The sequence below is a fragment of the Tursiops truncatus genome, chromosome 8 (genome assembly GCF_011762595.2).
Source record: "Tursiops truncatus isolate mTurTru1 chromosome 8, mTurTru1.mat.Y, whole genome shotgun sequence".
Lineage (NCBI taxonomy): Eukaryota > Metazoa > Chordata > Mammalia > Artiodactyla > Delphinidae > Tursiops > Tursiops truncatus.
Genome location: NC_047041.1, coordinates 38473372 through 38491830, shown reverse-complemented (window position 1 = coordinate 38491830; position 18459 = coordinate 38473372). Strand labels below are relative to the sequence as shown.

The following is an 18459-nucleotide window of genomic DNA, read 5'->3' as shown; positions in this document are numbered from 1 at the left end:
AAAGTAGGCGAACTGGCCCAGTACTCAGGCCAGTTCTAAGGAGTTGCCGTCAAATATTTAAGAGAAGACAGCTTAGGAGGAGCTTGGCGATGAGTCCAGAAGTGGCTTTGGACTGTTCGTAGTCATGGGGTGAGGAGGAGGTGGGAGCTACTGGGCATAAATGAATTGTTTCCTCCAAAGGGGTTCCCTGTGTTTATCCTCCAAAATAGACAAGTAAACACAATGTTCTTTTCGGAGATTTAATCCTTGGGATGCTCTTCTGCAAGGAAGGCAGGGAACATGTGACAAGGACCTGGCTCGTGGCGTGCACGTGATAGTTTGGAGGAGAGGAGGAGAGCGGGGGTGAGGGCTCCGCACCAAGTCCCGATGCCACTTTCACCCACTCAGACCTCTCCCATCACGTCCTAGTTCTGTTCTTTGTGTCCGAATCCCAGGGCCAGTCATTTAGCTTTGGTCCACCATGGGCTGGGCACTACGGCCTTACCTGCATGCACCGATGGTGAGGGGTGGTACTTAAATGGTTCCGTTTTAGAGAGGGCTGGGAAGGCTGTGCTCCTGCTGGGGAACAGGCTGCTAATGTGTCCCTTCTGTCTGGCAGAGAATTCTCCCGGCCACGGGAAGTCACCTGACCACAAAGGTCGCGTCAGCGGCTTGCTCCACAAGCCCGAGTTCCCTGACGGGGAGATGATGGAAGTTCTAATCTAACACCGGCATCCCTGTTGAATTTTGCAACAGAACTTTGATGAGCAAGGAACGTGGCAAAGAGAAAGAAAGATCAAGAAGGTTGTGGATGGGAAATCAGGAATGATTTGAACTGATCAGGATTTCAGATTCATGAGAACACTTTTTATAAATGTTAAAAACAAAACAAAAGCAGGAGGCCTACATGACTGAAAATGAAGAGGATGTCGTGGATTTTTACTGCATATGGTGGAAGAGAGGAGGTGCCTGTAGGTTTGGAAACAAAGAAGAAATAGGAAATGGAATTTTTCCGTTGTACAGAAAATGTCTCTCTTGGGGAGGGTCTGTGTACACCCATTCTCTGGTTATAAACAGATAAACCTGGGCATGGATCTTCCTTGAAATACGCCCATTCTCCTTGCCTCTTAGCTTGTTTTGTTTCAGAAGAACCTCCTAGGAATCTCGGAGAGTCCGTCTTGATATAACGTAATAATCTCACCTGTGCCCTCCATGGGGTGTCCTGTGAATGCGTGTGGGTGTGGCAGGGAGGAGAAATGTCCAGGGTGATGGGGAATTTAAAAGGCCATCTTCACCTCATTACCTGCTTGGTTTGGACATCTTAGCTTTTCTGGATTGAGCAGTATTTTCTAAACAGGACGGGAGCTTTCTGGTCCTGGTGTGCCTCCTCCCTCACTTCTCTGAGTTCACCTCTGTCTCTGCTTCATACTCTTTAATTTTACCCTTTTCTTCTTCCTTTTTTTTTTTCCCTTTTGCAACAAGCCATGACAGAATTCCTTTGTTCTGGGGTTTATCAGAGCAGTAACTGAACGTTCATCATTCATCGTGACCAGTGGGACAAAGCCGCATGGCGGGTCCCCTGGCTGCTTCCTCCACCTTTGAGGAGTTGGGCTGCAGTGGTTGATCTCATTCTGGCCATGAACTAGGGAAGCTCCGACTAGGCGGAAGATCCATGAGCCCTGTGACGTCCTGCATTAAGCTCACGGCCCCGACTTTTTTCTCTCTCACATCAGCTCTTGGGTGGAGCTTGGTATCTCCACCTCATTGCTCTGTTGAGGTAGGACTTTCAGGACTGCACTCCGGGAAGCGAGTGACACTTGACTTGGTGGCATCTAGAATCTCCCCAGGCACTCCCGCTTTCTACTGTTTGTGGCCACCGCTCTGCCCGCCCCTCGCATCCCTCTGGGCATTGTTGATGAGCGCGCAGACTCTGTGACCGTCAGCACGTGTGTGTCAGCACATCAGTTCTGCCCTGCCAGGAACTTGCTTTGTAACCTAACAGGCCAGTATCTATACAGTGTGGTCAGGTTTTTCAGGATTTCAGTTGGGAGCAACTTGTCCAAAGTAAGACAGAAACACCAGGTCAAAGAGCCAGGAGTGAGTGAGGTCGTGGGCCTCATCCCTGTGCTGTAAGGTTTCCCATCTGACTCCTCAGATACTCAGATATCGGCTTTCTTTACAAATCTAGAAGGGGCTGGATCAGAAGAGAGAAGCTAGTCAGGCCGTCAGATGCTCACGCAGGGCCCTGATAGTTTTCTCCCTGCAGGGTAGCCGGATCTGTGTTTTCCCAGCTCCCTTTCCTCATGCTTACTTAAGGAAAGAAAAAAGAAAAAAAGCCCCAGGTCTGAGGCTTTTTCAAGTCCCACCCAGATGAAGCCCTGAAGACAGCATCACTTAGGAAATTTTGCTTGGGTGGCTCGTTTTAGAGTTGGTCTTTGGAGTGTAACCTGGGTGAAGCCTCCCCAAATTGAGGTGGCGGAAGGATGACAGAGGTGTGAGCTGGAGACGGAGAGTTGGGGAAGGAAACCGATGGCTTTGCCCGGGGGGGCCTCTGAGCCGCCTAGTGGTCAGGAGAGTGAGCAGAACGGGTGCTGCTCCAGCCCTGCTCTGCGGTAGGCGCCGTGCATCACGCCTGTTGCCTTCTGCGGTCCTGCGTTAAGCATCGCTGAGGACTGTGCAGCCTGGGAAACCAGAGCAGCCCTGGGTGTGAGGAGGGAGCGGTGAGGCCCCATGGCTGGTGTGGGGGCCAGGTGAGTATGGACACGTCGGGGCAGGGATGGGGCAGAGGGATCTCCGTCTCAGTCTCAGTTCCCCATCACTTTTTATAGGTGATGAGGCTCAGTTGATGGCAACTAACTCTCTTAAGGACACTTTGACCCCTGATTAACGTGGGGGATGGAAAGAAAACGTCTAGAAATAAGAGGGCACGTCACCTCTGCGAGCCCCCATCATCCGTGTCTGGGCTACCCCAAACATGGGCTGTGTCCCCTAGAAACGGGTGAGAGTGACAGCCGCAGCCCAGTTTCCCGCAAAGCCTCATCTTTATGCCCCAGCACATCTCGTTGGCAGCTCAGGCACAAGGCTCATTCGCTTTCCTTGGTCCCCCGAGTTGCCAGGCGTGTTAATTGTCAGAATGCAAACACAGACGTCACCATTTTTCAGTTGTGCTGTAGTCCTTAATCTTTCTTTCTTCTAACCTGCTAAGACTCCTCCATAAGAAGAGGGACCTATAGTTTTGAAATGTCTTCTTCTGTGGGCCCTGACACTTTTCATCTTCATAGCTCGAAGCCTTGCTTGCATTTAGGAGACGTGCAGCTACTGAACTCCCACTGTGTGTTCTGGCCGTTGACAATATATGATCTCACTGGATTTTCAGAAAATAATCCTAGCTCCGTTTTTTTAGTGCCAACTGTATGCAAGCACTGGGGTAAGTCCCTTTTAATGAGTCCTCAGACCACATGGGAGCAGGGGCGAGTTTATCATCCTTGTTTCACAGAGGAGGAAACTGGGGCTCAGGAGGTCAAGTCCCTCCCCCAGGAGAGGCTGGGATCTGAGCCGAGGCTTTGGGAGAGGAGCTGTGCCTTCGCCACAGGCTGGACTGCCTCTGACTTGGGGATGATAAGTGCCACGGCTTGACCCGCTCTGTCCCCTCCATGTGATGTGTGCACTCCTAGACACACACACACACACACACACACACACACACACACACCACACACACACACACACACACACACACACACACACACACACACACACACACACACACACACACACACACACACCTCTTCCTGCCCCCTTGCCACCCCGGGAGCTAAGAAATAGGACTAAAGCCCAGAACTGCTAGAACTGCCCATAAACACAGGTATAGGTAGGAGTCTTTGTGTTCCGTTGTAAGCAGGACCACAAAGTCTGTTTAAAAAGCACTTACTTGCGAGTGGTCCAGAGGCCAGGCCTTCTCCAGAACTTTTCAGTGGTGTCTGATAATGAACTCGCGAGCCCTGTCTCAGGGTGAAGGGTAAAGGCCTTGGCCTTGTGTGGTGACGTGCTGGAGTAACTCCGCTTCTTCCTTCAGTGTGTCACCTGGCGGTTTCTGCGTGCTGCCCGGGGTACTGTATGCAGCAGAGATGTTGCTGCTTTGGGGCACTAATTTCAGAGCGTGTGCAGAACCTTTCCTTAGCTTTTTCTTCTTAGCTTTTCTTCTGCTTCCCAGAGTTGGGAAGCCAGCCACAGTGTCGTGCCCAGTCTGCTTGGAGCAGGCATGCAGGACAGGGCTGCCACGTCCCTCCCAGGGCTTGGGTTGGAGGGCAGAGAGTGGAGGCATGTCTCTCTTCTTCAGTTTTGCAGAACTTGCTGTTTGGAACCTATGTGTGCATTTGACTACACAGGACTTGGGTTGGATCGAGACAGTTGCTCCCAATGGATTGTGAACTTGGAAGAGAGAGTTCGTTGGTTCTGTGGCTCAGCGGGGAGGCTGTTGGAATGCCCCCTGCAGAGAAGCCAGCCATCACTGCTGTTCTCTCCTGGGTTTGCCCGCAGCCTCCTGTGTCCCTAGGATGCTGAGCGCTAGCAATTGCAGGTGGCTCCTGCATCCTTGTCCGTAGCTGATGGCAAGAGAAATTCTCCCTACAGCAGCCCGAGTCCCAGGGACTGATGTGAACACAGACGTCAGGTGGGGCAGCGCCCGGGGGGCTGTGGAGACTTGCAAGGTGGAGGAGTTGCAAGGTTTTGAGGCAGGGAACTCACGCTTGGGCTGCTGGGAGCTGAGCAAAGAGGTATGTTTTCCAGAACAAAGTCCTGCTGCGTGTCTGCACTGGTGCCGGCGGGGCATGCTTCTCTCTGCCCCCAGTGGTCTCACACTCCTCCTAAGCCTTGGAGGACGGTGGTACAAGGGAGCCGGGCAAGTGTTCTTAAACAGAGAAGGTCCAGCCCACAGTTGCCTGCTTCTCCTCTCCAAGTCTGACACAGCCATGGTATACGCTTTATAAATGTTGGTTTTCTCTTCTTTTTTCTTGCTAATCAATCAGTGGGTTTAAAACGTCTTCATTCGACATGAGGATTGTTTAATGGGTTTGCCTCTGGTGTGTGGCCCCGTGGGAGATGCGCAGAGTAATTAAGAAATTACCAGAAGCTGACCAGCTGGGAGCATGGAAAAGTCAGCATTTCAGTAAATGGATTTCTTCTGGAACTGTCAATAATGAGCAATCTTTTTCTGTCCTTTTTAAGTAGTAGTATCCCCTTCTCTCATCTGGTAATTTAATGGTATAAAGACATGTATATGTCAGTGCGTACATAGGAGGTGTGACTGTAAGGTTGTATGTCGAGTTTCTTTTCTTAACATCCAGAAGATGCAAGTGTTTCATCTCACCCCACGTTGCTTAAGAGGTGACCCTTTGCGAGACTCTGTGCTGATTACTGCCGTGCTAAGTAGAAACATTTTGCAGACGCCTCTGTTAGAATGGATCTGGGGGCCTGGCATGTTCCTCTGGTTATCCTTAGAGTTGAGAAAGCATCATCCTTTGAAGGCAGGTTTAAGTTTGGAAATAATCCCAAGTCATTCACTCAGTTGGATAAATAAAGATAGGTGATTAAGGTAAGTCACATCCTTTTAGCTTTTTCCTTTGAAAGAAGTCCGTAAGATGTTTCTGGGGGATGAGTCTTTGGACCTTCAGAGGCTCTCAGAGTGACCACTTCAAAGGAGGACAGTCATCGTTAGTACATGTACCTTCCAGAGGCTTCGTTGTAAAAAGCCTGCTCCCTTGCCACGCCTTGTATGTGTTCACGTCTCTGCGTACACGCGGGTGTAAGTACACATTCACGAGTCGCCGCCTCCAGTAGGAATTCTGTAAAACCCTGTTAGACTTAAGTGCATGTTATTGTCATGTTAGGCCAAGACTGAGGTGTTTCTTTGTCATGAAACTTCGCTTCCTCACGGAATTAAAATATTGTTTTTTCAATATAATGAAGTACATATACAGTATTTTCTTGTATCAGCTCCTGAAGTTTTGGTGCCCAGTGGTGTGTTTACATGTGGTTTGCCTAAGATTCCGTTCACATAGAGACACCTGTAAGTATTTATTACAAACCGGAATGTAAGCAAATTGATCCATAGTGATTTTCTTTGAATTAAGGTGTTTTCCCCTTTTGCGGAGGGGAAGGGGAGGCTCCTTCTCCGCGTGAGGCTCATGCAGAATCTGGGACATTCTGTGAGGCTGGGCAGGCCATGCACCCACCTCAGCAAAGCACCAACGGCCGGGGCGCCGCCACACTTCCCGCCAGCTGTGTGTGTCACCGCCCTGCTTGGTGACGTGTGCGTGTTCCCTCCAGCAGACTCTGCTGTAAGATTCTGGCATCTTCGATGTGCTAGTCTGTATTGAAGCAGAGGTGGAGGGTGCAGAGCTGCACGGCCAGATGGGTCTGTGTCCAGAGTGGGGAAATCCAAGAAGACGGCATGTCCCTCACAGCAAATGTTGATACTGTTGGTCAGCCAAAGATTTTCATATTCTTTGCTGCTTAAACTTGTGCCTTAATATTGTATATAATAAATGGATAAAATGGCTCTCTCCCTCATGCTTGCTCTTTTCTGTCCCAAGGAACTTATATACCAGGTGCTCAGTAAATGTTGGTTGAATTTCATTTCATGTTACTGCTGGAAGCAGCCTCACTTGCTGTTTGGCTTGCAGAGGCAAGAGGCATCCCGCGTGCCCCCCTCCCTCCCCCCAGCCCCTGTGGGCCTCATGCTTTTGATCCCAGGAGGAAATGAGTCATCCAAACCCCTGGAACTTGCCGTCCACCCTGCCACCCACCCCTCCAGACAAATACAGAAGGAGGAAACGCCGGGGACGTGGGCGCGGGAGACGGTGGCCACTTTGATCACATCTGAGTGTCCTCTTTGGGCGATCCTGGGTTCAGGGCCTGCCAGTGACCACCGTCACTCAGGAATTTACCCCAGCAGTCTGGGCCCTGAGTCTGAGCTGGAGTCGGAAGCGTCTCTGTGCCCCATGATGGACGTGGCAGATGTCGCTGCCTTCTTAGTGTCTTGGGGTCACAGGAAACGTGGGGGGCTTTGGTAGAAAGAAGTCACATGGTAAAGTGGTGAAATTCAGGTGGGAGCCACAGTGGCTGAAGCAGGAGAAAGGGACAAATTCCATGAGAGTCCCCGAGTGAAGGGTCCCCCCCTCCTCCGCCCGAAGGGGACAGTGACCTGGGAACACTGCTGGGGAGGGCGAGGTGCCCTCTGTTTGTTTTCTAGTTGTGTCTCTCTGAGCAGAAGCCTCTCGCGCCCACCCCTGGCCCGAGCATGGGTAGAGCTTCCTAAATGTGAGTGTAGGGAGAGCGAGGGATGCACCTCTTGTCCCCCAGGGACGGCCGGTGTGGTTTGCACGCATTACCGTCTTCAGTCCTCACAACAACCTGGGCATCCCCATTTTAAAGACAAGGAAACTGAGGCTGAAACAACCTTGGGCAAGTAACGTGCGAACGATGGCAGGATTTGAACCCAGATCTACCTGACCAGGAGCCCGTGCACTTGCAGTGAAAGGTGGGTAGGGGCTGGGAGCTTGGGTTCTGACCTGTCCTGCCTTCTACCCAAAGGAATTCTCTGCAGGGACCCCCAGATCCCTGCACGTGTGCAGATGTGACTCATGAGAGTAAAGGGCAAACTGGGCAGCTCCCCAGCCTCCACCTCCCGGGACTACTACGGAAAGACAGCTGGAGGCCCCGCATGCCTCAGGGCTCAGATGAGGACCCTTCTGAGCTGGCATCCACCTCTGCCATCTCCCTGCCCTGACTCCGTGCTTGCCACTTGTGGGAGGTGCCCAGGCCTCTGTCCTGGATCCCGGGCTGGGGCCTCTGCACTGCGGGGAATGGGAGCAATGCCTTTTACATTGCCTGGGCTCATTGTAATCAGGAGTTACGCCCCAGGTGAGAAATAAATCAGGAGTTCTGAAATTCCTTTCTTAAAATATACAAAGCTCCGTGATGAAATAAAAGGAGCTTTAGGTCTTTAAAGAATGTTGCCGTTTTCCTGTTTCTGTGGCCCTTTTATCAGGCACAGCCATGTCTGCGATGTGCCTCCTTTACCTGCCCTGTTCTTGGCAGGTAGATGTTCTGTCTTAGCGAGTCTGTCTCCCTCAAAACTCTCCCCTTATGCAGCCCAGAAGGAGACCCTTCCCATGTGGTGTGGATTTCTATCAAAGGGTGACTCTTCCCAAGTTCCTGATGTGAAAACAGAGAATACAGGGCTCACAGGCTATGTAGCTGGGTAATTTGGAGCAAAATAATGTGAACCTTAGTCCTAGTGTTGGAAACATACTACGGAACTTCACATCCTGACTGGTTTCAGCCCTCTGACTGTTTGAGGGAGGAAGGACCTAACATTTATTGAGTTGGCTTTGGAATATTGCTTCACCTTCACAACCTCCAAGGTAGGTGAAGGCATCTTCATCCCTGAGTTTCAGATGAGGAAGTAGGCTCACGAGAAGTGCAGTGCGTGTCGGGCTGCATGTCCGGCCCAGGCCGGCTTGCTTTAGGTCCCCATCCTTCTCTCCTGTACTGCATCGTGGCCTTTGACTTTAGTGGCTTTTATTTTTAATGGTCTGTTTGCTTGTTTTTGGTTTTAATAGTTATAGAGAGAATTGGTAGGCAAGTGGCTAGTTGAAAAAAAGAAAACACTTTATAGAGAGAAGAGAATCGATAGGCAAATGGCTCTTTTCAGAAATGTATTTCCAGCAGAAGGCCTGTGTGGATGGACGGGCTTGATCCAAGCCTCTGGTCTCTTTGCAAGATGAGGACTTAACGTAGAGCGGCTTGACTGTGTACTGACGCAGGTGCACTTGGGGGGCGGCACCAGAGAGAAGGGACCCAAGGTAGATGTGGTCGCAGGGCCCACTTTCGGGCTGGGGTCCCACTCTTGTTTTTCCTCAGGCACAACCTGAGCCCACAGAACTGCGGTCCAGAGATGCTGAGGGTAAAACGGAAGTGCCTTTTATTTCTGGTCAGATGAGTCCTGGATTGTCCCTGACGGACATCTCTGTGTGGGTCTCCCAAGACCTGGTCCAGACCTGGTGCCTTCCCTTCCACCTCTGTGCTCTGCTCGCCGTGCCATCCTCTCCGTCACCTCTGCTGGGCATCGGGGCTGCTCCCTCCCGTCCTCTGTTCCTGGCTACGCACTCCACCTTCCCATGTTGTTTCTCTCCTTTCATTCTCTCCATCCTCACGGCCTTAGCTCCAGACCTCATCTCTCACTTGGACAATTTCAGGATCCTCCTGCCTCCCACTGCAGCCACTGCATCCCTGACACGGACACCAGAGAAACGAGGAATGACCGGCGTTTATTTATTGTCATTATGCAACCCCACGCTCCTGTGAGCCACTCCTACCTTAGGACATTGAATTCTTACGGTCATGTGAGGCCGGCGCTGTTATTAGATCCCCATTTTACTGGAGGAGAAACTAAGAGGCAGAGAACTTAAGTCTCTTGCCCCAAATTCTAGAGTTTGTGGATGGCAGGGCTGGGATCCAGACCTGGCAGACTAGCTCCAGAGACTCCAGGCCACACTGGTCCCCTCAAGCTGTTAAAGTCTGATCACATCACCCCCTCAAGGGGAACCACAACAGAATTATTAGCTCCCAGTGGCCTTCAGAAGAACGTCCAAACTGCTGATAAAGCCTTCATGCTCCATAATCCTCGGCCTCGGCCCAGGCCCCAGGCTGGTTTCCTGCCACTTCCCTCCCTCCGTCTCCGGCCCTCAAGTCACCCCGCCGTCACTTCCCTGCCCCGAATCTGCTCTGTGCGTTTCCATTCCGGCCCTTGGCTCAGAGCCCCGCTCTCTGTCTGTCCAAGTCCTACTCGTCCTTTAAAGTGGAGTTCCAATGTCTCTTCCGTCAGGGAGGCGATCCAGACCCCAAGTGTCAACATGCATCAGCCTTCCTCCATTAGTAGCTGAAGCACCTCGAGAAAGTTGCTGAACTTCTCAGAACGTCTCACCTGTAAGATGACATGGGGGTGGTACCGTGTCTGTTTCTCCACTAATATGAATCGGGCCCTAGTACATTTCATGACACTCTATAGGGGCTCGAGCACGTGTTGACCGAATGAGTCAACCCTGAAGATTTCATGGGGGAAGAGTTGGAAAGTGCCTGCCCATGGTAGGCCCTCCACACAGGACGGCTCTGAGCATCGTGGCATCTCCCAGCCTCAGTCCACCTCCTATTACAGTGAATGCATACAGGAGTGTCTGTCGTCAGCTCGTCCATCTGGGGTAGGAACCCTGTCCTGTAGCCAGAGTAGATGCTCATAAAGGTTTGAACCGAATGTGAATTCTCCCAAGCGGCTTGCATGTGTTCAGCGACTGTTTTCAGGGAAACCGGCAGAAGAAACCAGAGTAAAATCCAACGTAAAAATGATGCAAGTAGGGCTTCCCTGGTGACACAGTGGTTGAGAGTCCGCCTGCTGATGCAGGGGACACGGGTACGTGCCCCGGTCCGGGAGGATCCCACGTGCCGCGGAGCGGCTGGGCCCGTGAGCCGTGGCCGCTGAGCCTGCGCGTCCGGAGCCTGTGCTCCGCAATGGGAGAGGCCACAACAGTGAGAGGCCCGCGTACCGCAAAAAAAAAAAAAAATGATGCAAGTAATCCACGTTTGTTATAAAAAGAACAATCCCATGATATGGAAGTGTACAAAATAGAAACTCTAAATCCCTGTAAGTCACCACCGTGAACAGTTGTATACAACCAAATAGGTAGATATACAGATGTGAGAATGAATATTAATTTTAAAATAGGACCATGCTATTTCATACAAAATTCTTTTTCACTCAATAATAGATCAGAGGCAGATTTCTCTACCCGCATATATAGGTCTATCTTCTTGTCTTTGGTGGCTGCATAGTGTTTCTTTGTATGGAAGAGGGGAGTTGATTGAAGTCCATGCTCCGTTGCTGCCCCCACCAGCTTCCCTACAGCATTTTCCCAGCAGTTAAGGGAGAACTAACTGCTAAGAAAGAGGCCAAAACTTACGATTTGTGTCAAGATTGGCCAAACGCTGCCCCCAAGTTCCTCCAGGGCGTCGTAACATTTCCATTGGCCTGTCCAAGCACGATGACATCGGGACCCCAAGGACTTGACAGTGCCATGGCCCCAGCTGATGGTTCAGGCCCAGCCTAGCCTCGCCTGCCCTGTTTCTATCCAGAAAACCTGCCAGCTCTAACTGACAGGCTCATTTTCCATCCAATGTCCTAGCCTTCGGCCCGGAGAAGGACACGTTTTGCTGACATTATCCAGCTCAACACGAGGCCAGTCTGACTTTGTCCAGTGATGTTGATTATGTTGATCCCTGTCTTGTCCCCGGCATTTTCATTTTGTGGAGTGTCTATCAGATTTTTACAAATATTTAGCTTTAGGAATAGCCTGTAAACAGAAGCTCAGTTCACAATTCACTTATCACGTTATTACTGAAAATTAATTATGCGCCCAGCACATGTCAGATCCTGGGGGCGGGAAGCCAGGAGGTACAGATCGCTCTGGTGATTCCAGCCCCGAAGGAAGAGGAGGGGAGACTCAGGTGAACTGACCAACTACTGCAAGCCAAGCATTTTACATCAGTCACTGCATGGGGTCTTCAGGACAGCAAGTACAGGGAGATTCGGAGAGGTTCAGCAAATGACCCAAGGTCCACCCTTACCCAGGTGAGTGGCCTGGTGGCATGTGAGCCTAGGTTTGGGTGCATAAAAGTCAAGATTTTCCCATGATAACCTGCAGCATCTGCGTTTAAGTCTAATTGATGTCGTGGGTACAGGAAACAAATTGCTCCTTGCTTATCTTTGTTGGGGCAGGTACACCAGGTCCCTGGACGGATCTGTTAAGACCCCACCACCCTCGGCAATTGGGAATCAAGCACTGGGCTCAGCCACGTACTGCCGTCCCCAGCCGGGGTGAGGGGTGTATGTGGGAAGAACAGAGGTTCCACCAACTTTTGCATGTGGCAGTCTCACAGTCGGGACCCAGTGAGAGAACCCAGGCTGAATCTTTTCCCCCTTCTTTTTTGGGGGGGGCGGTGTTAAGTTTTTTAATTTAATTTTTATTTTATGCTAGAGTATAGTTGATTCACAGTGTTGTGTTTGTTTCAGGTGTACAGCTAAGTAATTCAGTTATACATATGCATATATCCAGTCTTCTTCAGATTCTTTCTTTTCCCCCTTCTTCCGTCTCTAAGAGCTGCACAGCCACCAGCAGGGCCCATCAGCTGTCCTGTCCCAGCCTTTCCAGAAGAGCCACGGAGAGGGGATCCGCAAAGGAGCCCGTGATATTCCCTGCCCTCCTTTCTCGCTGGTCTATTTACTTTCTCAATCCCATTTCACCTGGAAGGGAGGTAGTTGGAGGCAATAACCATAAGCAGTATCTTTATTTATTTAAAAAACTTGGGCGGAATTCCCTGGCAGTCCAGTGGTGGGGACTTTGCGCTTTCATTGCCAAAGTTCCGGGTTCGATCCCTGGTCAGGGAACTAAAATCCCACAAGCTGTGAGGTACAGCCAGAATAATAATAATAATAATAATTTTAAAATTAGATGTCAATAGTTTATATCTTGAAAAATAAAAAAATCTCACAGACTCAGGCGTGGGCACATATCACAGCTGTCCAGGAATGTGCAACTGACGTCATACATCAGTAATAAACAGACGTAATCAACGGAAAAGGCAGAGCCAGCCTCTGCTCAAGTCATCTGTGCCTCTCAGTCAAGACCGACACAGCGATCTGGAGAGGAGTGCATTTCGTTAGGGCTTCTGGCAACAAAAAAACACCACCACCCACATTTGCTTTCTGTAGAGTAACACCAGGCATCCAATGAATGGCTGATAAATGTGAAATCTCTACTTAGTAACATCCTCACCCTGTGCAAAATGCATTTCTTCTAAAGAACCTAAGTGTGTCTTTTACTGCTATTTAGTTACCTGCTATTAGCGCTGCCTAGCGATGGCTATGTGATTCCTGGTTACACAGCTGAGAGAATGAGAACAGAGAACTGGGGCACCTTCCCAAGGTCACGGTGAAGTATCAGCAGAGCCAGATTAGAGCTGGGCTCCCCTGCAGCCCTTTTAGTGCTTTTCGGGCAGAGGGATCCCTCTGTGCAGATGCTGTGTGGGCATCGGGTCTTTTCGGAGCCCTGCCCCCTTTCCTGCCTGGGGATCAGTAAACCAAGAAGTGATGGGTGTGATGTGAATCGGTCAGGCCATCACCTGAGAAGAGCTTCACATCTAACTCATACGTCTAAGGAGCCAAGAGATATCATAAAGGCATAATTCCAGGCTCAGAGGTTGAGATTTCTCCCAGTGTCAGAGCCAGGCAGGTAGGGCCCAGGACTGTGGGATCACAGCAAACAATGCTTGAGGACTCTTCCTTCGACAGCCTCAAAACCTATGACACTATAGTAGTGCTGAGATGAGAATGACCACAGCAGCAAGATGGCAGATGAAAACAGACAAGGGCCTCTCCCAGGGATAACAGAGCTGCTGGCAGATGCAGGGCCCCTTTGCATTTGAGAAACAGGGTTGGAGAGACACCTCCCATCACAGTCTGGTAGGGACCACCTGTAGCAGCTGATTCTTCAGCATTCTCAGTATGTGGAGGATGTATAAAACATCCCAAATAACGCGTGATTCACACTGAGAAACACGCTTAAAGGGAACACACACATATTGTTCAACAAACCTTTATTGTGTTAGATGAGAGATGCAAAGATAAATAAGACGCTGTACCTGCCTTCCGTGCCCCACGGCCCCAAGCTCATAGTCTGGGTGAAAAGACCAGAGGGGACCACAGTACCGTGTATAGTAAATGTCAAACTCACGGGTTGTACAGGTTGTTCTGTTGGTCTAAAGAAGTGGGGAAATAGGCAACGTGTGAGTTGAACGTGGATGAGTGAGAAAAGGAGACAGTGCTGAGGGCAGAGGGCAGGGGGTCAGTGGGCACAGAGGCAGGGCGTCCCCAGGAAACCACGGCTCTGGTCTGCAGGGGCTGGTGGGGATGAGTCTGGGCGGTCCTCTAGGTCCGTGAGCTGCCGTGCCAAAGATTCTGGCCCTTGTCCTGTGGCCATAGATGTTGGGAGTGGGCAAAAGTATATTTAATCAGGACTGTGATCCAATAGATGCTGTTTTATAGAAAGATAACCAAGGGTATTGAGTCCACACTATGAGGAAGGGACAATAATGACATTGGGTGTTTCTGTTTCTGTGGCCATATCACAATTGCTCCCAAACTTAGCAGCAGAAAACAACCATTTATTTTGCTCATAACTTCACTTTGGGCAGGGCTTGGGGTGGGGGGGTGGTGGTATTTCATCTCTGCTTTGCTCAGCTGAAGTGGCTCAAAATCATGGAAGCTACAAGAGTGGGGAGTCCAGGGGCATCTCCCTCTGTGGTCTCTCCCAGGGTCTCTCCAGTGTGGCAGCTTCAGGGTGGTTGGACGTCTTATGTGGTAGCTCAGGGTGTCAAAGACATATATATATATGTATAGAGAGAGAGAGAGAGAGGGAGGGAGGCAGCACGCCCAGCAGAAGACATATTGCCTTTTATGACCTGGCCTCAGATGTCACGCAGCATCTCTCTGCCACGTCTATTCAAGGCATTTACAAGGACCTGCCAGGGTTCAAGGGAAGGTGGGGGGCAAGCAGGATAGACTTTATCTCTTCAAGTGTTTGAAATGGCAAGGTTCTAGAAGAGCACAAGGGACTAGAGATATTACTATTGCCGTGACCATTTTGGAAAATTAAGTCTGTCACACGAGGTACATGTCAGACCCAGTATCCTAAGTTATACATACCTTTTCTCATCTTACTCTCCCCTCTACCTATGAGGTAGGTATTATCCAGCCCATTTTATATATCAGGAAATTGAGGCTTGAAGATGTTAAGAGGTCTGCCTGAAATCACACACCAAGAAGGGATGGAGCTGGATTCTGTGTGCAAGTCTAATGACCCCAAGGTCTCTTGCCCTCTCCCTGCTGCAGCTTCAGGCGTGGGAAAGAAAGCACGGAGACAGACTAATTCAAAGACATTGTTCTGCCCAGGAATGTTGTCACCACTAAGAAGGGCAGGTGATTTATGAGCTGAATAGGAAACTGAATCAACAGATCTGCAGACCAATTGAATTTGTGTTGTGTCTGCATCATAGATGCCAGATGACAAGCATTTCCTGTGGTCGTCAGTGCAACTACCGAGCAGGCAGAGCTGACAGTTGCCACTTACCAAGTGCCAGGCTCTGTGCTAAGTACTTTCTGTGCATTAACTAATATTCACAATAACCCTATGGGACAGGTATTATTGTTGCTGCTGTTATTAAGCTTAAAGGCATTAATTAATGTTGCATAGAGAGGGCATCACCCCCAAGGGCCTCCCACCTCCCTTCCATGAATCCCTTCCCCAACCAGCAACATGATGTCGTGAATAGATGAACCAATGGTCTCCCCTCTCAGGGGCACCACCAGCCATGGAGTGGTTAGGAAGGCCCCTCTCTGGAGTCAGACTGGTCAACTGGAGACCAGCTCCACCATTTACTAGCTGTGTGAGCCTGGGCCAGTCACTTAACCTCTCAGTGCCTCAGTGTCGTCATCTATAACATGAGGATACAGTCTGTTTCTCATAGAGATTCCCATCAGGAGTATAAGACATGTCTGGACAGTACCCAGTGTAGACCTTGGCCTGGAGAAAGCACACGATGGATGTCAGCTATTGTTCTTAGTGTAGAGGCTGGTGCCAAGGGCTCCTTGGGATTGACTTGTAGACGGTGAGTTCTTATGGTCCAGGGACATGCATTGTTTTCTTCAGAGGGCCAGGGAGCAACTTGTTTTACTAGCCTTGTTGGGATGGAGGTGGGGGTCAATCTGTCCAGCCAGGCGCAAGGGATAAGCCAACCGATGAGATGACGTGGCAGCGGGGAGGGAGGAGTTTGCAGACACCGTGCTGCTTCATGGATGCTGCAAAGTGCAGAGAGCTGGTCCCAAAGCCAGGGTTGTAACTGATGCACTGAGTCAGGGCCCACGCAGCTGTTTCCCGTGATGGGGGGAGGCCCTGGATTTAGGCTCCTGTGCTTTGGGTTAACAAAGGAGCTATGGACGAGGAAGCAGGAGCCACCTATGATTGTCAGCATCTTACCACCTGTGACCTCCATTCTTAGGCAAACCTGCTTTTGCTTTCAAGGAGAAAGAAGAGAGCTCTCTGGTTGTACACAGGGAGGTACACAGTCCTCCCTTGCACTCTGCATCCCCCTGTATGCTGACCTTTTCAGTTTGAGCCAGGCTGCAGTCCCTCCCTGGTGGTAGAGCTGGCATCTGGTGGACAGGCACCCTACATTTTGGAAGCACGGTTGAGAGAGAACATAGCGGAGAGGAGTGACTGGGAGCCTCTGGTCTGGGTTCCTGCCCTTGGTTCCTGTCGTCCCAGCCCCAGAGCGCTCCTGTCCTTCTGGTGATTCGGTTAGGTGCCAAAACATCTCTCCTGTTGCCCAAACTGGCAACTTGGGTCCTTCTGGTCCCAAGTAAGGTAAGCACAGGAGGGCTCCTGGCTCAGCCCAGGCAGCTGGCTTCTCACGCCCACAATGAGGATAGAGATTTCACAGCATGGCCTCCTTCCAAACATCTCAAAACCGGACCCCAGTGTGTCTTCACTGGAGACCCCCATTGTCAGACCTCTGATGGTTCCAAATATGAGAGAGTCTGCCCCTCTTTCTATAGTATCACCTCTGCAGGCTTCCTTGTCAGCTAAATCTGCCCTTTGTTCCTTTCATTTCCTTTCCTTTTTGAAAAACAAGGATCAACATTAAAGACTATAGATATGCCTCAGATTTCCACCTTCTTGACAGTAGCCATGGGCCTCCGGAGAGTCCCGAGATGAGGAATGATCCCTTCCGCCTTGCTGTGCGTTTCAAGCGGGAGTTTTACAAAACTTCTGTTTATACACAGCTTTCTCCCTCCTTTTTCTCACCTCCTTTGAACTTGGCCAGCATCTCCCGCAGGAGATCTGAGTGTGGACTTTCTGCCTTTCTGACGTCTGTTTGCTGGCTTGTTTGTACCTTTCATCTTTCCCACAAGGATTCCAGGTGGCTAACAGCAAAGCACACACACACAGAATGGTTAATAAAATAAAAACCGGAGACCCTTGATGTTTGTGATTTCAAGTTCCCAGTTTCAGCTCTTCTTTAATACTGCTGAAGATCGGTGACATAAGAGAATTTTGAAATCTCTTAAAAGTCGAGCCACTTGGCCTCAGACCTTTCCTAGGAGGCAGGACAGTCTGTACATTTCAGAGTCAATAAAGCGTTGCAGGCTCACCCCACTCTCTCCCCAAGGCCAGCAGTGCCATCTAGGACACAGCCAGAAGCAGGCCAGGGTGGCAGGCCTCCTGCAACTCAGCTGCCTGCCTGACTCACGAGGCCTCAGTCAAGGCTGTGCTGACGCCAAAGGGGATGTTTGTGGGGGAAGGGCAGGAGTGTCCATACATTTCAATGCGTTCTCCTGCCCCTAGTGTGTTTGATAGTCAGATGCAACTTCGAGAATTTCTATAAGTGCTGGAGAGGGTGTGGAGAAAAGGGAACCCTCTTACACTGTTGGTGGGAATGCAAATTGGTTCAGCCACTACGGAGAACACTATGGAGGTTCCTTAAAAAACTAAAAATAGAATTACCATATGTTCCATCAACAGATGAATGGGTCAAGAAGGTGTGGTTTACACACACACACACACACACACACACACACACACACATGCACAATGGAATATTATTCAGCTATAAAAAAGAATGAAATAATACAATTTGTAGCAACATAGATGGACCTAGAGATTATCATATTGAGTGAAGTAAAATATCATATGATATCACTTATATGTGGAATCTAAAAAATAATACAAATGAATTGATTTACAAAGCAGAAACACGGTCACAGACATAGAAAACAAATTTATGGTTACCGAAGGGGAAAGGGGGTGGGGGAGGGATAAATTAAGAGTTTGAGATTAACAGATACACACCACTATATACAAAATTGATAAATATTAAGGATTTACTGTAGAGCACAGGGAACTATATTCAATATCTTGTAATAACCTATAATGAAAGATCATCTGAAAAAAGTATATATATATGTATATATATATTTCCTGAATTACTTTGCTGTACACCTGAAACTAATAAATATTGTAAATCAACTATACTTCAATAAAAAATTTAAAAATAAAAGAATTTCTAAGTGACAACCCTCTGTAGTCCCTCCTTCCGTACAGAAGGCTGCCAAAGCCTCCTGTTTGGGTCTGGGATTTTGCCCCACTTCCCAGGAAATAAGCTAGCCTGTTTCTGTTCCATGGAGGCTGGCAGAAGACATGACACTCTTGAGTCAGAGACAAAGGACTTTGTTATTCGTGGCACAGGAAGCAGTGTGAGCACCATGTAGGTATCCGTTTTCCACACCCTCACGTCACACAGGGTCATGCA

The 18459-nt window shown here is 49.7% G+C and overlaps 1 protein-coding gene across 1 annotated transcript in view; it reads left to right on the top strand.

Moving 5' to 3' along the window:
* Positions 1–6538, top strand: part of AMOTL1 (angiomotin like 1) — a 176372-nt gene extending 169834 nt beyond the window's left edge. Inside the window, exon 18 of the mRNA XM_033862129.2 lies at positions 599–6538. Coding sequence (XP_033718020.2) covers positions 599–705 — 107 coding nt within the window. The 3' untranslated portion in view covers positions 706–6538. The remainder of the gene's footprint in view (positions 1–598) is intronic.
* The last annotated feature ends 11921 nt before the right edge of the window (positions 6539–18459 follow it).